Source organism: Chiloscyllium punctatum, chromosome 40 (genome assembly GCF_047496795.1).
Source record: "Chiloscyllium punctatum isolate Juve2018m chromosome 40, sChiPun1.3, whole genome shotgun sequence".
Lineage (NCBI taxonomy): Eukaryota > Metazoa > Chordata > Chondrichthyes > Orectolobiformes > Hemiscylliidae > Chiloscyllium > Chiloscyllium punctatum.
The window spans coordinates 25,787,695-25,811,026 of NC_092778.1; the positions used below are offsets into that span (position 1 = coordinate 25,787,695).

A 23,332-nucleotide genomic window follows, 5' to 3' on the forward strand; every position below is an offset into this window, starting at 1 on the left:
GGACTTTTGTGAGAGAATTCATGTCTGTGGAGGACCGGAAGAAAGATGTGGCTGCAAGAGCTGCTCCTTTTCTGAGGTATTTTCAGTGTTGGAGCTAATTTCCTCAAATTCTAGAAGCAGAAATTACTGCTGTATAAGCATTGTTTTGGAACTTTGGGGTAAAAAATGATGAAAATAACAGCACTTTAAAAAAGGAGGAAGATAAACAAAGGCAGTGGCAGTGACCACACAGAGAAAGAAACTTGCAATGTTGTCTGATCCAGCAGTGAATCTGCGCAGCTAGTGCCTCTGCTGTTTAATTTCATCAGAGTTCATAGAAGAAATGAACAGAGAAGTTCACAGTTCACCTTGGAGGACCCTGTGTGGGGGAACTCACAGCTCAGGAGCAGGTAAGTGGCTTTTTAAAGTGTAACTTTGCTGTTTATTTTGTAAAGATATAACAGGGAGTAGAGTGGGTTCTTTTTGATTATATGTTTTATTGAGAGCTATCTCTTGATTAAACTTTAAAAATATAAAGCATAGGTACTAAGTTAGCCTGTTATTAGAGCAGTAAGACCATGCTATTTTCCAGGTCTGTGGATAGTTAAATTGCAAAGTTGATGTTTATTTGAGTGATGTGCTCTTCCTGTTAGATATGGGAGGTTAAGGAAAATTTCCATGTTACTGATGATTGTGTCTAAAGCCAGTGTGTTTGGTTGCGAATCCTATTGGATCACATGGATTAGTTGGAACAGTAGTTCGAGGCAATGAGGAATTTACAGAAATAGGGGGCGTGATGGATGGCAGTTGCAGGAAGACAGATAAACAGTCAGGTCGATGGATTAACACCAAGAAAGGTAGGATGGCTGGCAGGTAGTGCAGAGTCTCTTGTGACCAACGCTACCTCAAACAAGTTTTAGAAAATGTAGGGGTTAATGGATTCTCAAGAGAAAGTAGGAGCACTGACAGTTCGGTTTCGGTATGGAGACTGGTCCTAATGCAATGAGGGGTACATCATGTTTAAAGCAATTGATTGTGGTGTGGGGGACTCTCCAAGTCAGAGGCACAAACAGACGTTTCTATGGTCAACAACGAGAAACCAGAATGGTGCAAGAATTAAGGATATCTCAGAGAAGGTGCAGAATATTCTCAAAGTGGAGAGGGACCAGCAGGAGGTTGTTGTACACGTTGAAACTAATGACATAGGAAGAGAAAAGGATGAGACTCTTAGGGGAGAATATCGGAAGTTAGGCAGGAATTTAAAAAGGTCCTCAAAGGTAGTAATATCTGGATTACTCTCAGTGCCATGAGCTATTGAGGGTAGGAATAGGAAGATGGAGCAGATAATTGCATAGCTAAGGAACTGGTGCAGGGAAGAAGGATTCACATTTTTGGATCATTGGAATCTCATTTGGGGTAGAAGTAACCTGTATTATAAGGGTGCTAATATACTGGCAGGGAAATTTGCTGCACAGGAGGATTTAAACTAGTAAGGGGGAAGGAGATAGTGAGGAAAGAGATGAGTCTGAGATTGGTACAGGTGAGAAAAGGAGTAAGTCAAACAGTCAGGGCAGTCAGAGAACAAAGTAGGACTGATATATTAAACTGCATTTATTTCAATGCAAGAGGCATAACAGGAAGGCAAATAAACTTGACATGATTAAGAATGTGGGACCAGTATATCATAGCAGTTACAGAGACTTAATATTAAGTTACAGAGCTTAATATTCCAGGGTATAGATGCTACAGGAAGTATAGAAAGGGGGGGGGGGGAGTGTGCAAGAGAGGAGGAGGAGTGGTATCTTTGATTAGGGATAACATTACAGTTATACATAGGGAGGGTATCCTGGGAATATGTCCAGAGAAGTTATTTGGGTGGAAATGAGAAATAAGAAAGGCAGGATTACTGTGTTGGGATTGTACTATAGATCCCCCAATAGTCAATGGGAAACTGAGAAACAAATTTGTAAGGAGATCTCAGTTATCCATAAGAATAATAGGGTGGTTATGGTAGGGGATTTAATTTTCCAAACATAGAATGGGACTGCCATACTGTTAAATGCATGGATGCAGAAGAATTTGTGTGTGTACCTTCCAGAGAAGGTGCAAAACTTGACCTGCTCTTGGGAAATAAGGCAGGACAGGTGACTGAGGTGTCAGTGGGGGAGCACTTTGGGGCCAGAACCATAATTCTATTAGTTTAAAATAGTGATGGAAAAGGATATACCAGATCTAAATGTTAAAGTTCTAAATTGAAGAAAGGCAAATTTTGATGATATCAGTCAGGAATTTTCAAAAGTTGATTAGGGGCAGATGTTTGCAGGGAAAGGGCTGGCTGGAAAATGGGAAGTCTTCAAAAATGAGATAACGAGAGTCCAGAGACAGTATGTTCCCGCGAGGGCAAAAGGCAAGGGAATACTTGATGACTAGAGAAATTAAGGTTTTGATAAAGAAAAAGAAGGAAGCATAGGGTAGACTGATTAGTAAGGTGTCATCACATGGAATACAGGGAGATCTAACCATTTGGATACAGAATTGGCTCAAAGGTAGAAGACAGAGTGCGGTGGTGGAGGGTTGCTTTTCAGACTGGAGGCCTGTGACCAGTGGAGTGCCACAAGGATCAGTGCTGAGTCCATGACTTTTTGTCATTTATATAAATTATTTGGATGTGAACATAGAACGTATAGTTAGTAAGTTTGTAGATGACGCCAAAATTAGAGTTTCGAGGAGAAAGTGAGGACTGCAGATGCTGGAGATCAGAGCTTAAAATGTGTTGCTGGAAAAGCGCAGCAGGTCAGGCAGCATCCAAGGAACAGGAGAATCGACGTTTCGGGCATGAGCCCTTCCTCATTCCTGAAGAAGGGCTCATGCCCGAAACATCGATTCTCCTGCTCCTTGGATGCTGCCTGACCTGCTGCGCTTTTCCAGCAACACATTTTCGGCACCAAAATTAGAGCTGTAGTGCACAGTGAAGAAAGTTACCTCAGTGTACAAAGGGATCTTGATCAGATAAACCAATAGGCGAAGGAGTGCCAGATGGAGTTTAATTTAGATAAATGCAAGGTGCTGCATTTTGGAAAGGCAAATATGGCAGGACTTATACACTTAATGGTAAGGTCCTGGGGAGTGTTGCTGAACAAAGAGACCTTGGAGTGCAGGTTTATAGTTCCTTGAAGGTGAAGTTGTAGGTCGAAAGGATAGTGAAGAAGGCATTTGGAATGCTTACCTTTATTGGTCACTGCATTGAGTGAAGAGTTGAGAGGTCATATTGCAGCTGTACAGGACTTTAGTTAGGCCACTTTTGGAGTACTGTGTGCAACTCTGGTGTCTCTGCTACAGGAAGGATGTTGTGAAACTTGAAAGGGTTCAGAAAAGATTTGCAAGGATGTTGCCAGAGTTGGAGGGTTTGAGCTATAGGGAGAGGCTAAATAGGCTTGAGCTATTTTCCTTGGAGGGTCAGAGTTAAGGTGTGACCTTTTAGATGTTTATAAAATCATGAGGGACATGGATAGCGTAAATTGCCTAGGCCTTTTCCCCGCTGTGGTGGAGTCCAAAACTGAAGGGCATAGGCTTAAGGTAAAGCTTTAGATTAGATTAGATTACTTACAGTGTGGAAACAGGCCCTTTGGCCCAACAAGTCCACACCGACCCACCAAAGCGCAACCCACCCAGACGGGAATTGAACCCAGGTCTCTGTACTGTGAGGCAGCAGTGCTAACCACTGTGCCACCATGCCGCCCATCTTTCCACTCTCAAGGTGAGAGGGGAAAGATTTAAAAGGGACTTCAGGAACAACCTTTTCATGCAGAGGGTTGTGTATGTATGGAATGAACTGCCAGAAGAAATGGTGGAGACTGGTACAATTGCAACATTTAAAAGGCATCAGGATGGGCATATGAATAGGAAGAGTTTAGAAGGATATGAGCCAAATGCTGGCAAATGGACCTACATTTATCTAGGATATCTTGTCGACATTGTTGAGTTGGACCAAAGGATCTGTTTCCATGCCGTACATCTCTATGACTCTATAACTGTATAGCTTGACTCAGGTCTTTGAGGAAGTGACAAAAATTATTGATAGACAGTAGGTGTTGTCTATATGGACTTTAGCAAGGCCTTTGATAAGTTCTCTAATGTCAGACTGATACAGAAGGTGAAATCACATAGGATCTGCAATGAGCTGGTGAGAAGGATGCAAAACTGGTTTGGTCATAGATAGCCATAGAGAATCGATGGTCATAAAGGATATCAGTGGGACGGTGTTTCTCAATCTGGAAATCTGTTACCAATGGTGTTCCGCAGGGATCAGTGCTGGATACCAGTTGTTTGTAATACATATATATAAGTGATTTGGAGCAGAATGTGGGTGGCTTAATTAGTACATTTGCAGATGACACAAAGATTGGTGGAGCTGCAGAGAGTGTGAAGGATTGCCAGAGGATTCAGAAGGATATAGATAGACTGGAGGCTTAGGTGGAAAAATGGCAGATGGAATTTAATCCAGACAAATGTGAAGTGATGCTTTTTGGAAGGTCTTAAGCAGGAGGGAAGTATACAGTAAATGGCAGAATCCTATGCCTATGGCAGTATGCCTATGCATTGTAAGTGCACATTTAAATACTTCCTAAATGTCATGAGAGTTTCTGCCTCTCCTACCCTTACCAACAGTGGGTTCCAGATTCCCACCACCATCTGGGTGAAAAGGCTTTCCCTCACATCTCCTCTCAATTTTCTGCTGCCAATCCAAATCTATGACTCCTGGTCATTGACTCCTCCATCAAGAGGAAAGGTTTATTCCTGTCTAACCTATCTGATTTTAATTCATAAAGTTACACATCTCAATTGTGTCCCCACTGCTCTAAAGAAAATAACCCTAGTTTGTTTAATCTCTCTTCATAACTGAAATCTCCAGCCCAGGCAACATCCTGGGAAATCTCCCCTTCACTCTCTCCAGTGCTAATATACCCCTCTTATAGTTTGGATTCCAGAACCACACACAATGCTCTAGCTGCAGTCTAACCAACATTTTACACAGTTCCAACATAATCTTCCTGCTTTTCAACTCTATACTTCAACTAATAAAGGCAAGTACTCCATATAACTTCTTAACCATTTTATCCACCTGACTGATACCTTAAATGACCAGTGTACATATACACCAAGGTCCCTCTGATCCTCATTATTTCAAAGGGTTCTACCATTTATCACATGTTCCTTTCCATTGTTAGTCTTGCCAAGTGCATCAACTCACTTTTATCTGGATGGAATTCCATTTACTACTGACCAATCCATCCGACCAGCCTATCTTTATCCTCTAGTACACTAATATTATCCTCTTTATAATTTTCCATCCACCAAGTTTTGTATTGTCAGTGAACTTACTCATTAACCCACCCAAATTCAAGTCTAAATCATTTGCATAAACCATAAAAAAAGGCCCAATACTGACACCTGTGGGACCCCACTTAGCACAAACTTCCAGTCAGAAAAACATCCCTCAACTATCACACTCTGCTTCCTGCCATTCACCCATTTCGGGACCCATTTGTCAATTCCTTCGATCACATGGGCTCTTACTGTTTGCTATCAGCCTTCCATGTGGAACCTTATCAAAGCCTTGCTGAAGTCCAAGTAGACTACATGAAAAATATTGCCCTCACCTCTTTGAAAAATTTAATCCAGTTAGTCAGACATGACCTTCCCTTAACAAAACCATGCTATCTGTCCTTGATTAATCCTTACCTCTCCAAATGCAGATTAATTCAATCCCTCAGAATTGCCTCCAATAATTTCCCATCTTGAAGGTTAGAATGACTTTCCAGTAGTTTCCTGGTCAATCATTTGCTCCCTTCTTGAACATTGGCTGTTCTCCAGTCCTCTGGTACCTCACCTGTGGGCAGAGAGGAACTGAAAAGTTTTGCAAGCACCCCTACTATTTCCTCCCTTGCTTCACTCAACAACCTGTGAGACATTTCATCCAGCCCTAGAGATTCATCTACTTTCAAGCCTGTCAGGCTAATCAGAACCTCCTCTCTGTCTATGCTAATTTTTAAAATTGTATCCCAGCTCCTATCCCTGATTTTTATACTCATATCTTTTGTCTCACGAATGAATACTGACCCAAAGCATTCATTCAAAACACCTATGGCTCCATGCACAAATTACCACTGCAGTCCTAAATGTGCTCTACTCTTTCACTAGTTATCATTTTTCCCTTAGTATACCAATAAAACAACATAGGACTTTAGAATATAGGACAGTACAGCACAGGAGCAGACCCTTCAGCCCAACATATATGTACCGACCACGATATTATTCTAACTAATCCCACCTGCCTGCACATGTCTCTTAAACTTTACTATTGTATCTACTTCTATCACCTTCCCTGGCAGTGTATTCCAGACACCAACTACCTTCTGTGTAACAGTAAACTTTCCTTGCACATCTTCTTTAAACTTTCTCCTTTTGCCCCCTAGTATTTGACATTTCCGCTCGAGGTAAAAGACTCTGACTATCCATCCTAACCATTCCTCTCATTATTTTATATACTTCTAGCAGGTCGAGTGCTCTGATGCTCGAGTGAAAATAATCCAAATTTGTCCAACCTCTCCTGACAGCTAATACTCTCCAATCCAGGCAACCCTGGTAAACCTCTTCTGTGCCCTCTCCAAAGTCTCCACATCCTTCCTATAGTGTGATGACCAGATCAACACACAATACTCCAAATGTGACCTGGCTGAGGAGTGGCAAATGTGGTTTAATTCAGATACATGCAAAGTGTCGCATTTTGGTAAGACAAACAAGGGCAGGACTTACAGTTAATGGAAGGGCCTTGAGGAGTGTTCAGGTACATAGTTTCTTCAAAGTTGCATCACAGGTAGAGAAAGTGATAAAGAATGTGTTTAGCATGCTTGCCTTCATTGCTCAGACCATTGAGTTCAGGATTGGGACATCATGTTGTGATTGTATAGGATATTGGTGAGGCCACTTTTGGGATAGCTTTCTTAGGAGAGGGGATAATGAGTAAACAACAGATGGGGATAGAGTCCAAAGAGAGAGAAGGACAATTGAACAGACAAAGGCGTGGATAACTATCAGCCTGGGAGAATGAATGGCTGTTAAGAGGTACGCTTAGTGGCTAACAATGGATGGTGTGTCATAGCAGACCAAGTGATAACAAAGCCTGGTGTGTGGAGATTGGGGTAAGGACATGGGAGAAGGTTCCTTAAACCCTAAAATGTGAACTCATATTGAGTCCAGAAGGCTGCAGAGTTCCCAAGTGGAAAATGAAGTGCTGTTCTTTCATCTTGCACTAAGTTTCGTTAGAGGACTGCAGCCAGTCTGAGACAGAGATATTGGCCAGGGAACAAGGCAGTGTGTTGAAGTGGCAGGCAACTGGAAGTTCAGGGCATTTTTTGCAGACAGAATACAGATGTTCTGTGAAGTGGTCACCCAGTCTATGCTCATTTCCCCTATGTAGTAAAGAAGTATAATGGCCAATGGGGAACAAAACTAAAAGCAAGTCAACAAGTGTGGGGGTGGATTCAACTGCATGGAAAAGTATGAGAAAAAAAAGAAAACTCAGGAGAAGTTATTAAAGTCTCCAGAATAGGACAGAGTGTTTGGAAAGGATTAGGAATCAAGCACATCGGATAAAGGGATGACAATGAGATGAGGGACGATGATTACTGGACTGAAAGTGCTGTGTTTGAATGCATGCAACATATGAAATAAGGTAAATGAGCTTTTTGCACAGATTGAGGTTGACAGGTATGGTGTAGTGGGCATCACAAAGATGTGATTAGGACAGGGAACTAAATATCCGAGGATATGCATCCTACTGACAACACAAGTAGGTGGGCAGAGGGGTTGGGTATTCCTTATAAATAAGAAATGAAATTAAATCAATAGCAAGAAACGATGATGTAGGGTCAGATGATGTAGAATCTATGTGGAACCACAAAAATAAAAAAAAACATAATGGGAGTTGTACAGGCCTTCAAACAGTAGTGGGACACAAGGTACACCAGAAGATAGAAAAGGTGTATAAGAAAAGCAAGGTTTAAGTGATCATGGGGATTCCAGTGTCCAGGTGGACTGAGAAAATCAGGTTGATAGTGGATCGCAGGAAAGGGAATTTGTGGAATGTCTAAAAGATGTGTTTTTGGAGCAGCCTGTGGTGGAGCCCACTAGGGAACAGGCAATACTGGACTGAATGTTGTGCAATAAGACTTGACAAGGGAGCCTAAGGTGAAGAAACCCTTAGGAGGCAGTGACCATAATAAGATAGAATTTACTCTGCAATTTGAGGGGGAAGGTGGAATCACATGTAACTGTTTTACAGTTGAATAAAGATAACTACAGAGGCATGAGGGAGGAACTGACCAGAATTGACTGGGAGAGGAGCCTAGTAGAAAAGACAGCGTAACAGCAATGGCAGGAATTTCTGGGAGTAATTCAGGAGAGACAGCAGAGATTCATCCCGAGGAAAAAGAAGGATGGTACAGGAAGGATGATGCAACCATGGCTGACCAGGGAAGTCAGGGATAGCATAAAAACAAAACAGAAAGCATACAATGTGGTGAAGGGCAAGTGGGAAGCCAGAGACTTGGGAAGCCTACAAGGACCAACAGAGAACAACAAAAGAAGAAATAAGGAGGGAGAAGATTACATATGCGGGTAAGTTACAAGTAATATAAAATATTGCAAAAGTTTATTTAGATATAATAAGGCCAAAGGAGAGGCATAAGTGGACATTGGGCCACTGCAAAATGACACTGGAGGAGTTGTAGGAATGAGAAACAAAGAAATAGCAGAGGAATTGAACAAGTACTTTGAGTCAGTCTTCATGGTGGAAGACACAAGTAATAGCTCAAACATTCCAGAGGATTGTGGGGCAGAGGTGAGTATAGAGCCAAGGAGAAGGTGCTAGAAAAACTGAAAGATTTGAAGGTGGATAACTCACCTGGCTCAGATGGCTACACCCCAGAGTACTGAAGGAGCTAACTGAAGAAGTAGTAGAGGTTTTAGTCGTGATTTTTAATGAATCACTGGAGTCAGGGAGGGTCCCAGAGGACTGGTAAATTGCTAGTGTAACCGCTCCCCCCCCCCCCCCCCCTTCTCCCGTTTAAGAATGGAATAAGGCAAAACACAAGAAATTACAGGCCAATTAGAAGATAGGACATAGAACATTACAGCGCAGTACAGGCCCGTTGGCCCTTGATGTTGCACCGACCTGTGAAAGCAATCTGAAGCCATCAAATCTACACTATTCCATTATCATCTACATGTTTATCCAATGATTATTTAAATGCCCTTAAAAGTACCCTGACCTCAGTCATAGGAAGATTATGGAGACCATTGTGAAGGATGAGATTTCTGAATACTTGGAAGTGAATAGTAAAATAGGGCAAAGTCAGTATGGTCTCATTAAAGGGAGGTCATGCTTGACAAACCTGTTAGAACTCTTCAAGCAGGTTAGACCAAGGACAGCCAATGGATGTCATCTACGAGGTACCGCACAAGAGGCTGCTGAGTAAGATAAGGGCCCAAGGTGTTAATGGCAAGTTACTAGCATGTCTAGTAGAAGGCACAGACTGGGGATAAAAGAGTCCTTCTCAGGACGGTAGCCGGTAACAAGTGGTATTCCACAAGGGTCAATGTTGGGACCGTAACTTTTCATTTTATTCATTAGTGATCTAGATGAAGGAACTGAGGGCATTCTAGCTAAGTTTGCAGATGATTCAAAAATAGTTGGAGGAACAGGTAGTATCGAGGAGGTAGGGAACTGCAGAAGCATTTAGACAGGCTAGAAGACTGGGCAAAAAAGTGGCAGATGAAAGTGTGACGGCATAGACTTTGGTAGGAAGAATAGAGGCATGGACTATTTTCTAAATGGGGAGAAAATTCAGAAATCTGAATTGCAAAGGGAGTCCTAGCCTGGGATTCTCTTAAGGTAACCGTGTAGGTTGAGTTGGTAGTTTGGAAGGCAAATACAATGTTGGCATTTATTTTGAGAGGAGAAAGTGAGGACTGCAGATGCTGGAGAACAGAGTTAAGAGTGTAGTGTTAGAAAAACACAGCAAGTCAGGCAGGATCCAAGGAGCAGGAAAATTGACATTTTGGGCGTAAACCCTTCATTAGGAAAGCAGGGATGTCCTTCTGAAGCTGTATAAGGCTCTGGTCAGATCACATTGTAAGCAACTGTAGACCCCATATCTGGGTGTACTGGCCCTAGAGTGGGTCCAGAGGAAGTTCATGAGAATGATCCCAGGAATGAAAGGCCTAAATATGAGGGACATTTGAGGAGTTCAGGTCTATTCTTGATGAAATTTAGAAGGATAATTGAAACTTACAGAATACTGAATGGCCTGGACAGAGTGAACACTGGGAAGATGTTTCCATTAGCAAGAGAGACCAGGAACCAAGAGTCACAGCTTTAGAGTAGAGGGAAACCCTTTTGAACAGAGATGATTGAATGTTTTTTCAACAAGAGAGTGATGAATCTATGGAATTCATTGCCATAGAAGGCTATGGAGGCCAGGCCATTGAATATATTTAAGACAGAGATAGGTTCTTCATTGTCATAGGGATCAAAGGTAACGAACAGAAAATGGGAGAATGGAGTAGAGAAACTCATGAGCCATGATTGAATGGTGGAGTGTACTCAATGGGCTGAATGGCCTAGTTTCTGCTCCTATGTCTTATGGTCTTATGTACAGGAGAGCACATTGAGAGCAGTAGTCCAGAGTGAGTGATGTGCAGGTAAAATGCTGCTTAACCTGCAAGGTGTGTTTGCACCCTTGGAAATAAAGGTCAGGTGTTACACCTTCTGTGGTTACAGGGAAAGGTGCTGTGGAGTTTTTGGGCGGCGAGGGGCAGGGAAGGGTTTATTGAGCGTGAAGGAGGAGTGGATCAGGGTGACCCAGAGGGAACAATCCTTGTGGAAGTTTGACAAGGAAGGAGAGGGGAGTGTGTCTGGAGGTGACAGATAATGTGGATGCTCGTGGTACATTAGATGAAAACAAGGGGGACCCTATTGTTGATGTGGGAGGGAATAGAGGGTTTGCGGCCTGAAGTGTGGGAGATGGGTTGGACTTGCTGAAGCCCCTGTCAACTATGGTGCTGAGGAATCCTTGGTTGAGGAAGAAAGTGGACATTTCGGAAAAACTCCCTGGTTGAAGTTGGCGTTATCAGAATAGATGTGGCAGTGAAGGAGGAACTGGGAGAACGGAATTGAGTCATTGCAGGAAGTAGGGTGTGAGGATGCATAGTCAAGGTAACTGTGAGAGTCAGTGGGTTTGTAGATGACAGCTTATTCCCAGATGAGCCCCTCATATTTGCAAAAGCCTCCCTTCCTGTTTTAATCCAATACTGCATATCCTTAAATATCTGGGGTTCACAGGATCTGACAGTCCCATACTTTTTCTTTACTGGAACATATTGACCTTGTACTTCTCCATACTCCATACCTAAGATATACTTCCCTGCTTTTTAGAATTACCTTTGAAATTTTCGAATAAATCTTATTCATCATGATGCCAGGTTTGACTTCCAGCACATTGCTCCAATGAGATGAGACAATAAAAATGCCATTGTTTTTTTTCCAGTTTTTAATTATGTAATTATACATTTGTGAGAGAAATTTACAAAATATTTTGTTGGTAATCATATGATACATTAATGCAGATTCTGAAAGTTGCCAATGGTCTTCCTTATTCAACAAGCTGGCTGTCAACGCTTTACTGTACACAAAGGATTTGCACCTTTACTGAATTACAGTTTACATACTCTCCTTGTACAATCCTCACTGACAGTTTGCATACAAACACAAAATGATGCAATGTTTTCAACTGTCTGGGTGCTTGGCAGCAGTAAAATTGTCTAAAATAACCATTCTCTTTAGGTTCTGCTGTTTTGTTTTTAAGAAAGAGAAAATGTATAAAATTCTCAATCCTTTGCAATTTAATAGCTCGGCTGAAGATTGTCATCCCGGGTGATATTCTTTGCGGGTTATTCTCAATCCTTTTCGTTTTCACAAATGTGCCAATCATACCATCCAAATGTTTTTTTACATGTGGTCATTTCCTATATTTGCCATCTGGTCTGATATGTGAGTTGGTGCCAGTCAATCTCTGGGACCTTACAGGCAAATGATTTCCCTTTTTGAAGTTTCCAAGATGTGCTCGAAGCTGCTGTGTGTTGGTACCATCACCTGGGCCTATACCAATGATAAGGAGAGAAAGAACTTACTCATATGGATAAAGATCTACACAAATACTTTAAGTAATATGTCAGAGGTAGCCCTGAAAAATGTGTTTACTTCTTGTGAGGCAAACATGGAGTCATTGAGTAATAGAGTTGTACAGCATGGAAACAAACTCTTTGGTCCAAGTCATCCATGCCAACCAGATATCTTAAATTGATCTAATCCCATTCGCTAGCATTTGGCCCATATCAACATTCCTTCCTTTTCACATACTTATACAGATGCCTTTTAAATGTTGGAATTGTATCAGCTTCCACCACTTCCAAACATACATAGAAGCTAGTTTAAAAGCAAAGTGTCACCCATATTATTTTATAAACTGGCCTTTGATGGGCTACTAGACAGGTTGCCATCATGGAGAATTTCTGATCATAGTTTTGTGACACGTTATTGCTGAAGCCTGAGCATCACCATTGACTCCAACGATACTTCCTCAGGAAAGCAACCAACATAATCAAAGATCCTTCCCACCCTCGTCATACTCTCTTCCACCCTCTTCCATCTGGCAGAAGATACAAAAATTTGAATATATTTACAAACAGACTCAAGAACAGTTTGTTTCTCTCTGTTATCAGACTTTTTAATGGACCTCTCAAATATTAATTCTAATTTCTCTCTCTCTGTGCATCTCTGCAGCTCTAACACTGTATTCTACACTCTGTTCTGCTACCCTAATGTACTTCGTATGGTATGATTCGCCTATATAGCTCGCAAAACAACGCTTTTTGTTGTATCTCTGTGCATGTGACAACAATAAATCAATTAATCATCCACGCCACTGCTCACTGAAACCAATGGGCTACAGGTATTCTGATTCTGGATGAGTGGTGCTGGAAGAGCACAGCAGTTCAGGCAGCATCCGAGGAACAGGTATTCTAAACTGAGGCAAAACACAAAGGAGGTGGTTACAATGCAAAGGAGGAGGAGAACAACTACTTTGCTTTGAGTTGTGATGTGATTTGATTTGACAGGCTGTAATGTCTCTCTTGGTGTCGTCACAGAGCGGGCTGTATTGCACTTTTATAAATATCAGTGGAACTGAATATGCTGCTATTTTGCTCACTTTATTTTACAACTCAAGATGAATTCCAACCTTAAATATTTTAAAAACTTCAACAATGAATAATTGATAATTAGAATCACATTTTAAAGCTTATTTTGTCAAAAATCACTCCAATTGTGCACTTATACTGAAAACAAAGGGCAAATATCATGAGCGTCTTCACTTAAAACTGCTGTATTTCTATCAATTTGGTGTACTACCTCTCTGCCAATAGCACTTAGGCAGCAAGCTTTAAACCAGTATAAGACCAGAAGCTGTAGGAACAAAAGTAGGCCATTCAGCCCAAGAGGTCTGCCTATAATTCCCTGGTTTCTCAGAGACTGTGGAAGGTTGAAAATTGCTCTGCCATCTTCCACAGCACAATGTCCATAAAGTGACATGCTAAGCCTCAAGAAAGAGCATAGATGGCATTTGCCAATGGCATTTCATCATTGGGTGCTAGTATAGTCACAGCAGTATTGCTTTCATGCCAGAAAAGTTGACTTATATCCCACCTCAGAGGATCTGGTACTCACTCTCACAATAACACCTTGAGTCCCAGTTCAATGCAGCAGGTATGCTACCACCTGATTAGCTCCTCTGTGAGCTTCATGCTCAATGTAGGACTTGGCGATTCCATGTGCCTCAACCATGTTGTTCATGCAACGCTACTGAGAAGTGCTGGTGCCCTAATCCTGCAGAAGTCAAGCTCAACAGGAAGTGACAGCTGCCTGCCTGGCCCTACTGGCAAAAGCAAGCTACCACAATATTAGAGCCTGCCATTGTCATGTTGAAGGGAGCAGGCACGGCCTAGGAGGGTCAGCAGCATAAAAGAGTAATATGGAGGTGACTGGCCTAAAAAACACAGATGCACAGCAGACTGTTTGGGTTTGTCAAATCCTCTTTAAAAATATTGCTCCAGGCCCCTCAGTCCATTAGCAATCACCTAATGGCCTCCCTTAAAAAACTGCTCTGAATGCCAAGGGATGTTGTGACGATGATTTTGAAATCATGTCCGCACCTAGTCCCAACCTGGTAGCGATCAAAAATCAGGCCCCGCATTCCTGTTACATTTTCACAGATTCAAATTGAGTATTCCTCACTTGATTAAAAAATTCTACAATATGGTTTGTCAACAGCTTTGTTAGACTTCATGGTTTTGTCATTTATATCATCAAAGCAACTTTTAATAAATATATAAACTTTGTTAGACTAGCAATTTATTGGAACTTAGCATCAATGGGATAATGCAACTATTAAATAAATACTTTCAAGAACAGAATTCTCATAAAAATAAATGGCAAGATAAAAGCAGTCACACAATAAAATTATTCAGGTTGATAACAGCACAAAGCAGATGAGCCATTGAAAAAGTCTAACAAATCAAGCCCGAATTTATAGAGATAAAGCATTCAAGTCATGAATTTTGTTTTTATTTTAGATGTTACAATGACCAAACCTGAATAATATATGTACAGAGCACACATATGAACGAAGTCAGCTCTGGAAGAGTGAAATAGAATTTTGTTCCCTTCTCTTGCCCAGATCACTCCCCCATCCCAAAATAGCCACCAGTGGCTGGGCCTTGGATATTCTCACTCTGGTGCTGGTTCTAGGAACCTACGTGAAGTACAGATCTGGAATTGCTGCTGAACCACATTCTTGATCAACTACACAGAAAGCCCTTTGCTGTTACAAAGAGCCACACTCTCAGTCCTATCCGGAGCAGTAGGAACACGTTCACTCATGACAGACCTTGTGCACTGCCTGGAATACCAGTCTTCCATCACAACTGCTGGAGTCACCCAGGCTGAGCAGTCACACAATAAAATTATTCAGGTGTTCATGTGATAACAACACAGAGCAGATGAGCCATTGAAAAAGTCTAACAAATCTAGCCCAAATTTATAGAGATAAAGCATTCAAGAATTTTGTTTTTATTTTCGATGTTACAATGACCAAACCTGAATAATTTATTCCAAGTTAACCTCCAGTTACTGTCTGCCACATTGATCCAAAGTGTGCTCATAAAACAAGGAGTACAGTCACTAAGGTTCATCAATAACACTCCAGCCATTTGTGGTCTTTCATTTTCTGCATCAGTTCCTCTGCCTCATATTTAATATGATCAATATTTCAGCTTTAAATCTGTTCTAACCTAAGCATTAATCTAACTTTTGGGAGTCATAAAAGATTCATGCGCTGTCAGTTGCTATTTAACTGCTATTCTGTGCCTGTGTCCCATGAAAATCTCATTAACTATTGGAAGCAAATTGTCATGCTCTTTTACTGGAAGATGTAGCTTGAATACATATGGCCGGTAGAGTACGTCTGAACAAATCCTGCTAAACCTCTTAAGATACAGCATGAAAAAGGACAAACTGAAACTCAAAATTCAACCCAATTAATGGTAGGGTTATGTGTTTGCAATTCCAGACAACTCGCAGTATGATGATGGGATAACATGCTGATGCTAAGTTACAAATCTAATGTCAACTCACTGCCTTATCACAGTGGCTAGGTATCAAAATTGGATATCCGCACATCATTTTAAAAAAGATTCATTAAAGGGTAACTGAGGTGTTAACATAGAATTTGACCCAAATATTATGCTTTGCAAGCCATGATGTGGTTGGCGTGAGCAGATGAACAGGCAGGTGAGAGTGGGGAGTCCACTTCATCAGCATCTGAGGTGAAAAGAAGAAATGAAGGGGTGGGTAAATCATTTAGAGGTACCCTGTGCACATCAGGGGTAGACCCTCCCATGATTATTCCCCTTTGAAATAGAATTCAAGCTAATCAGTGAGACAGAGTACAGATATCTTTGTTTGTGGAGAGAGTTTATTGACAATGCAGTCTTGCAGCTCCTCAGCCCAGGTTATAGGTGCTCCCTCTCTGTCTGAATATATTTATATTGTGATCAGATAATTAACAGCCACCTCCTAATTTTAAATAAAGACATTAGCAAACTCAACACAATAACTAACCAAACATTAACATTCCCCCTCATTGTGCCTCCCTACCTGGCCCGCAAAACTGCTACTGCTAAAGAGTGACAAGGAGGCCAGAACCAGGCGATTTCTAGCCCAGAGATTTAAAGGAAGCAGGTGAGAACATCACAGATACCTGAACTATAATCCCCCTCATTCAAGAACCATCTCCTTTAATTGAAAAATCGCACGTTGCTCTTCAATTTAACATAGTAGAAAAGGAACCAGTTGCTGAGCATGTGCTATTGGAAAATTACCGGAGTGTCTAACTAAAAATAAGGCTATTGAACACTTTGAAAGCCTTTCGTGATCAGTAGACAGAGAATCATAGAATCCCTACAACATGGAAGCAAGCCATTTGGCTCATCGAGTCTATACCCAGGTGGAATAGCATCCTACCATACCAACCTCGACCCCCACGCCTATCCCTGTAACCCTGCATTTCCCATGGCTAATCCAGCTAGTCTTGTATGATGTACCCTCCCCATAGCTCATCATGGTAACATTCATCTGGTAGATGTTCTACCACTATCTCCTTTTCAGATGCTATCTGCTCAGACCTGCTTGGTCCAATTTTGGAGAAGAAAGCTACTTGGATATCTGAGGAGAAGAAACTAGGAGGAAGACCTTGATGTTAGGTCTTAGTCTTTTGAGATCCATATGTCTTGAGTTTGTATGAAATCAGCAAATTGGGTAGTGCTTAAGATGCTCCTCAACATTTTTTTTTCAAACATTTGCATTATTAAACTATGTCTCCCCAAAGTTATTTTCCTATTTTCATATTACATAAGTGTATAAATAATTCTAAATCATATAAATCAACACACTATAGAAAAGATGTGACTGCAGTGGAGGGGGTGCAAAGGAGATTGACACAGTGGAGGGGGGTACAAAGGATGCTGCCTGGAATGGAGCATTTCAGCAAGGAAGGAAGGCTGGATAAGCTTGGGTTATCTTCTTTGGAGCAGAGAAGATTGATGGGGACTTCAGAGGTTACGAGGGGCAGGGACAGGGTCAAAGGGTCAAGAACAAGGGGGACACGTTTAAAGTGAAAGACAGGAGGTTTCACCCAGAGAGCAGTGTACTGCTTATAAAAATAACATCACAACCTTCAAGTGTTCATCCAAGTACATTTTAAGTGTCAGAACATTCAAGTCACAGGTGAGATGCTGGTAGACTGGAGGCTGGCTAGTGTGGTGCCACTATTTAATAAAGGTGGTAAGGACAAGCCAGGGAACTACAGACCGGTGAACTTGACGTCAGTGGTGGGAGGGAATCCTTGGGATAGGATTTACATATATTTGGAAAGGCAAGGACTGATTAGGGATAGTCAGCATGGTTTTGTGTGTGGGAAATCATGGCTCACAAATTTGACTGAGTTTTTTGAAGAAGTAACAAAGAGGATTGATGAGGACAGAGCGGTGGACATGATTTAAATGGACTTCAGTAAGGCATTCGACAAGCTTCCCGATGGGAGACTTGTTAGCAAAGTTAGATCTTATGGAATACAAGGAGAACAAGCCATGTGGATTCAGAACTGGCTTGAAGGTAAAAGACAGAGGGTGGTGATGGAGAGTTGCTTTTCAGACTGGAGGCCTGTGACCAGTGGAGTTCCACAAGAATCGGTGCTGGGTCCACTAGTTTTCATCATTTACATAAATGATTTGGATGTGAACATAGGATGTAAAGTTAGTAGGTTTGCAGGTGACAACAAAATTGGTGGTGTAGTGGACAGCAAAGAAGGTTACCTCAGATTACAATGGGATCTTGATCAGATGGGGCAATGGGCTGAGGAGTGGCAGATGGAGATAAATACGAGGTGCTACATTCTGGAAAAGCAAATCTTAGCAGGACTTATACACTTAATGGTAAGGTCCTAGGGAGTGTTGCTGAACAAAGAGACCTTGGAGTGCAGGTTTATAACTCCTTGAAAGTAGAATTGCAGGTAGATAGGATAGTGAAAAAAAGCGTTTGGTATGCTTTCCTTTATTGGTCAGAGCACTGAGTATAGGAGTTGGGAGGTCATGTTTAGATTACATTACATTACAGTGTGGAAACAGGCCCTTCGGACCAACAAGTCCACAATGACCCGCCGAAGCGCAACCCACCCATACCCCTACATTTACCCCTTACCTAACACTACAGACAATTTAACATGGCGAATTCACCTGACCTGCACATCTTTGGACTGTGGGAGGAAACCGGAGCACCCGGAGGAAACCCATGCAGACACGGGGAGAACGTGCAAACTCCACACAGTCAGTTACCTGAGGTGGGAATTGAACCTGAGTCTCTGGCACTGTGAGGCAGCAGTGCTAACCACTGTGCCACCGTGCCACCCACAAAGAGATGTTGTGGCTGTGCAGGATGTTGTTTAGGCCACTTATAGAGTCATAGAGATGTACAGCATGAAAACAGACCCTTCGGTCCAACCCGTCCATGCCGAGCAGATATCCCAACCCAATCTAGTCCCACCTGATAGCACCCAGCCCATATCTTCTGAACCCTTCCTATTCATATAACAATCCAAATGCCTCTTAAATGTTGCAATTGTACCACTTTTGGAATATTGCATGCAATTCTGGTCTCCTTCCTATCAGACGGATGTTGTGAAACTTGAAAGGTTCAGAAAAGATTTAAAGGATGTTGCTTGGGTTGGAGGATTTGAGCTATAGAGAAAGGCTGAATAGGCTGTAGCTGTTTTCCCTGGAGTGTTGGAGGCTGAAGGATGACCTTATAGAAGTTTACAAAATCATGAGGGGGATGGATAGGGTAAATAGACAAAGTATTTTCCCTGGGGTCAGGGAGTAAAGAACCAGAGGTAATACCAGGGTGAGAGGGGAAGGATATAAAAGGAATCTCAGGGGAAACTTTTTCATGCAGAGGGTGGTCCCGTGTATGGATTGAGCTGCCAGAGGAAGTGGTGGAGGTTACTACAATTGCAACATTTAGAAGGCATCTGGATGCGTATATGAATAGGAAGGGTTTGGAGGGATATGGGCCAAGTGCTGGCAAATGGGACTAGATTGGGTTGGGATATCTGGTCAGCATGGATGAGTTGGGCCGAAGGGTCTGTTTCCATGCTGCGCATCTCTACGACTCTATGACTATAGGCCTCGTGCAGAGATGTGGGACTAGTGTAACTCATAGTGTATTTTTGGCAATATAGAATCAATGTGCGAAAGAGCCTCATCTGTAATGTGTGATTGTATGATCACATTTACCACTGTGCCATCTCCCTGCGGATTCTTTGACTTCACAAATTTAAGCAGCACGATCAATTCGTTATCCTCCATTCTCTTCAGAATTGGAAGATTGGTATGTCTAAAGACTGTTGGCTGATTCTTCACCTGAGAGTCTAAGGTCTGTAACTCCATTTAAACTGGTGGGACATTTTATCTCTTGGATTTCCTCCTTTGGCTCCGTAAGGATTACCTTCCTATTGCACTAAAGTGTCTGTGCCTCACTGGAAAACAACATAGCATGCCTTCTGGACTACTGTGTCCACCCCTCTATCTGCTCATAAATACTTCAACATTTAAATTTTTTTCACAAGAGGTTGATGGCATCTGGATTTTGGCTAACCTGACTGGGGTAGGTTTTCTGAGTGGGGTTGTAGTTGAGGTGAAAGGAGAGATTTTCTAAGCAGTCTCTTAATTTTCCAGAGGAGGCTACAGTCCAGCATAAGACCATAAGAAATAGGCATGGAACAAAGGACATTCAGCCCATCAAGTCCACCCCGCCATTCAAACATGGCTGATGGGCATTTCAATACCACCCCCGCACTCTCCCCGTATCCCTTAATTCCTTGCAAGATTAAGAATTTATCAATCTCTGCCTTGAAGACATTTAACTTCCCGGCCTCCACTGCTCTCCTCGGCAATGAATTCCACAGGGCCACCACTCTCTAGCTGGAGAAATGTCTCCTCATTTCTGTTCTAAATTGACCCCCCCACCCCTCTAATTCTAAGGCTATCTTCAGGAGTCCTAGTATCCCTGCCTGACGGAGACAATATCGGAGGGTCCACCCTTTCTAAGCCACACATTATCTTGTAAGTTTCTATTAGCTCTCCCCTCAACCTTTTAAACTCTAATGAACTCAATCCCAGTATCCTCAGCTATTCATGTCACCCCAGCAAATGCCTGTCTACTGGAATAACAATACTCAGGTGCTGTGAGGGGTCGGCTGGGTGTCTGGGTGATGGGTGGAATGTCAGGGCTCAATTTTTGTTCAGCAATCCTAAAAGCATTGGGGTGATGGGGCAGAGAAATGACGGAGTCTTGGGTAAAGTCCACTCTGACTACTTAAGTGTCTAATGGGCACTTAATTTTGGCCAGTTTTCCCCAGTGGAGACAACTGTATGGAGACACAAACTCTATTTAATTGCTGATCTGGAAGGTATTCTGTATCACAGAAACTGTTTTCTCTAAGATGTCTAATTCTGCATTCCATTTGACCCACATCTAAAATTAGATTCTGAACATAGAACAGGCACAGGAACAGGCCCTTTGGCCCATTGTGTCTGTCCAGCATGATGCCATCTTTTAAAACTAATCCTACTGGCCTACTCATGGTCTAGAACATAGATCATAGAAATTTACAGCACAGAACAGGGCCCTACAGCCCACGATGTTGTGCTGAGGATTATTCCTAATCTAAAATAAAATAACCTAACCTTCGCACCACTGTCCATGTGCATGTCCAGCAGGTGCTGACATGTCCCTAATGACTTTGCTTCCACCACCAGCACTGGCAATGCATTCCATGCATTCACAACTCTCTGTGTAAAGAACACACCTCTGACATCTCCTCTATACCTTCCTCTTAATACCTTAGAATGATGACCCCTCATGCCAGTCAATCCTGCCCTGGGGAAAAGTCTCTGGCTATTGACTCGATCCAAGCCTCTCATTACCTTGTATACCTCAATCAGGTCATCTCTCTTCCTTCTTCTCTCCAGAGAGAAAAGACTGGAGCTTAGTCAACCTCTCTTTGTAAGACAAGCCCTCCAAGTCCAGGCAGCATCCTGGTAAACCTTCTTTGCACCCTCTCCAAAGCCTCTGTATCTTTCTTATAATAGGGTGACCAGATCTGGACACAACATTCAAGTATTTATATATATATAGTCTTAATCTATACTTATACATAAATTTCCTTTCCTTTGAAACAAGAACTCCTCTTTGGTAACTCTTTAAAACAAAAATTAAACGTTCCTCGCTACATGGGTTGGTTTTGGTGGTGAAAAGAAACAGCCTCAGTATGAACAGTTTTCCACAATAGAGACGGGGAAATAAACATTAAACACAAAGGGAAAAGGTATCTCCAACACTCAAGTGTGATCTAGGAAAGATCGTGGTCCCAGCCCTGTTGCAAGTAGTCCATTTCAGAAGGCTAGTTTTCATTTAGAGCCACTGTGCCATGGCACAGTGCAGACAGTCTGCGTTCAGCATTGATCTTGTATTTCTAGGTGTTGTCAATATCAGCAGGATCTTGCAGAGTCTTTGTCAAGCCTTCCAATAATAATGCTGCTTTGTGGTAGCCTTATGTGATCTCCTCTGTTTGCTGAAACATTTCATCAAGTGCAGCTGACTGCACCATTTCCATCGCATAGCTGTAGATCAGTTTCTCTGCAGTAACACTGTTGATTTCATCCACAAATCTCTGCTTATCAGAGAAGGAACAATTCAGTTTTTCAGTAAGCTTTTGCAAAAGGAGATGCATCACTTGTACAGATCATTCAAATTTTTAACAACTTGCTTAACTGCTGTCGATGAGTTCAGCTTGCCTAACTTAACCTGGTCTTTTGCAAGATGCAAAGAAGATGCCAACAGCATGTATAGTACAAGTTACTCCACTTGTCTCCACTCCTTGTTGAGACGACTAATCTGATTAACCACAACACTCTCCTGGATTTGATAGAGAGAGAGGCAGCAGAGGTATCTAGGTCCAAACTACCTCCTTACACCACTGCAATATCCATAAAGCATTCTGCAAATATCAGCATTGTATTCAGGTGTCGCAAGGTATCTGTATGTTCTCTCTCCATTAAGGTCTCTTCTGGCAATTCTGGACCTTCGAATGTGATAAACCCTTCTAAGCTAGGAGGCGAGGTACCAAACATCATGTACTTCAAACTGGAACAACCTACTGCTCTGGTCTGTATCCCTATATTTCCTGTTCTCGATACCCTGCCTGTTCATGTATCTGTTTAAATGCCTCTTAAATGTTGCTATCATACCTGCTTCTACCACCTACCTGGCAGCACATTCTAAGAACTTAACACTCTGTGTTAAAAAAAACTGCCTCACACATCTCCTTTAAATTCCACTTCCCCCTCCCCCACCAAACTATGCCCTCTAGTTTTTGACAAATCCACCCTGAGAAAAAGATTCCAACTATCCACCTTATCCATACTTCTCATAATTTTATATACAGGCACTTCTATCAGGTCGCCCTGAAGCTATTTATTACCAATGCTTGCTTGGAAGATTTTATTTCACAGTAACAGCAGGCTTGCTGCTTTGCTGCTGTACAGGGAGTTTCCAATGTTTTGCAGCTTCCCACCTTTCACAGGCAAATTGGAAAGGTCCTGTCTTTTTTGAGGCTTCATTGTATGAATCCTGCTGTTCATAACTTCAATAAACAATTCCCACTTAATCTCTATTTCATGAAATGATTTTTGCTCCTCACAATCTAAGTAAATGATTCCTGCTCTTATTGCTGCTTTTTTGAAGGATCCTCTGATTTTCCTGTGTCCTGAAGAAACTGTCCTATTCCCACTGGACTAGATGGGTTTAGGTTTTTAATCTGCCCAATATTATCAGTTATTATTGCCTTGGTGATGCTCGTAGTCAGATGAAAACTCCTTTCATGGTGGCTTTCTTCTTTTTCTGGTATCTGGCTGATAAGGCATTGATGTTCAATCTGAGCTGTAAGTAATATTTTAACTTCAGTTGCCAGTGTGGATTGTTGCACCGTTTTAAAATTTCCCCAGCCCACCAGGGATTTTAAGCCATACCCATAGAGACTCCAATGTCAGTTCACTCACTGCT

At 42.0% G+C, this 23,332-nt stretch overlaps 1 protein-coding gene across 2 annotated transcripts in view; it reads right to left on the reverse strand.

Moving 5' to 3' along the window:
* Positions 1–11,623: 11,623 nt before the first annotated feature.
* Positions 11,624–23,332, reverse strand: part of LOC140464442 (kinesin-like protein KIF19) — a 302,590-nt gene continuing 290,881 nt past the window's right edge. For both annotated transcript variants that reach the window (XM_072559496.1, XM_072559497.1), the window contains one exon: positions 11,624–12,199. In XM_072559496.1, coding sequence (XP_072415597.1) covers positions 12,060–12,199 — 140 coding nt within the window. In that variant the 3' untranslated portion in view covers positions 11,624–12,059. The remainder of the gene's footprint in view (positions 12,200–23,332) is intronic.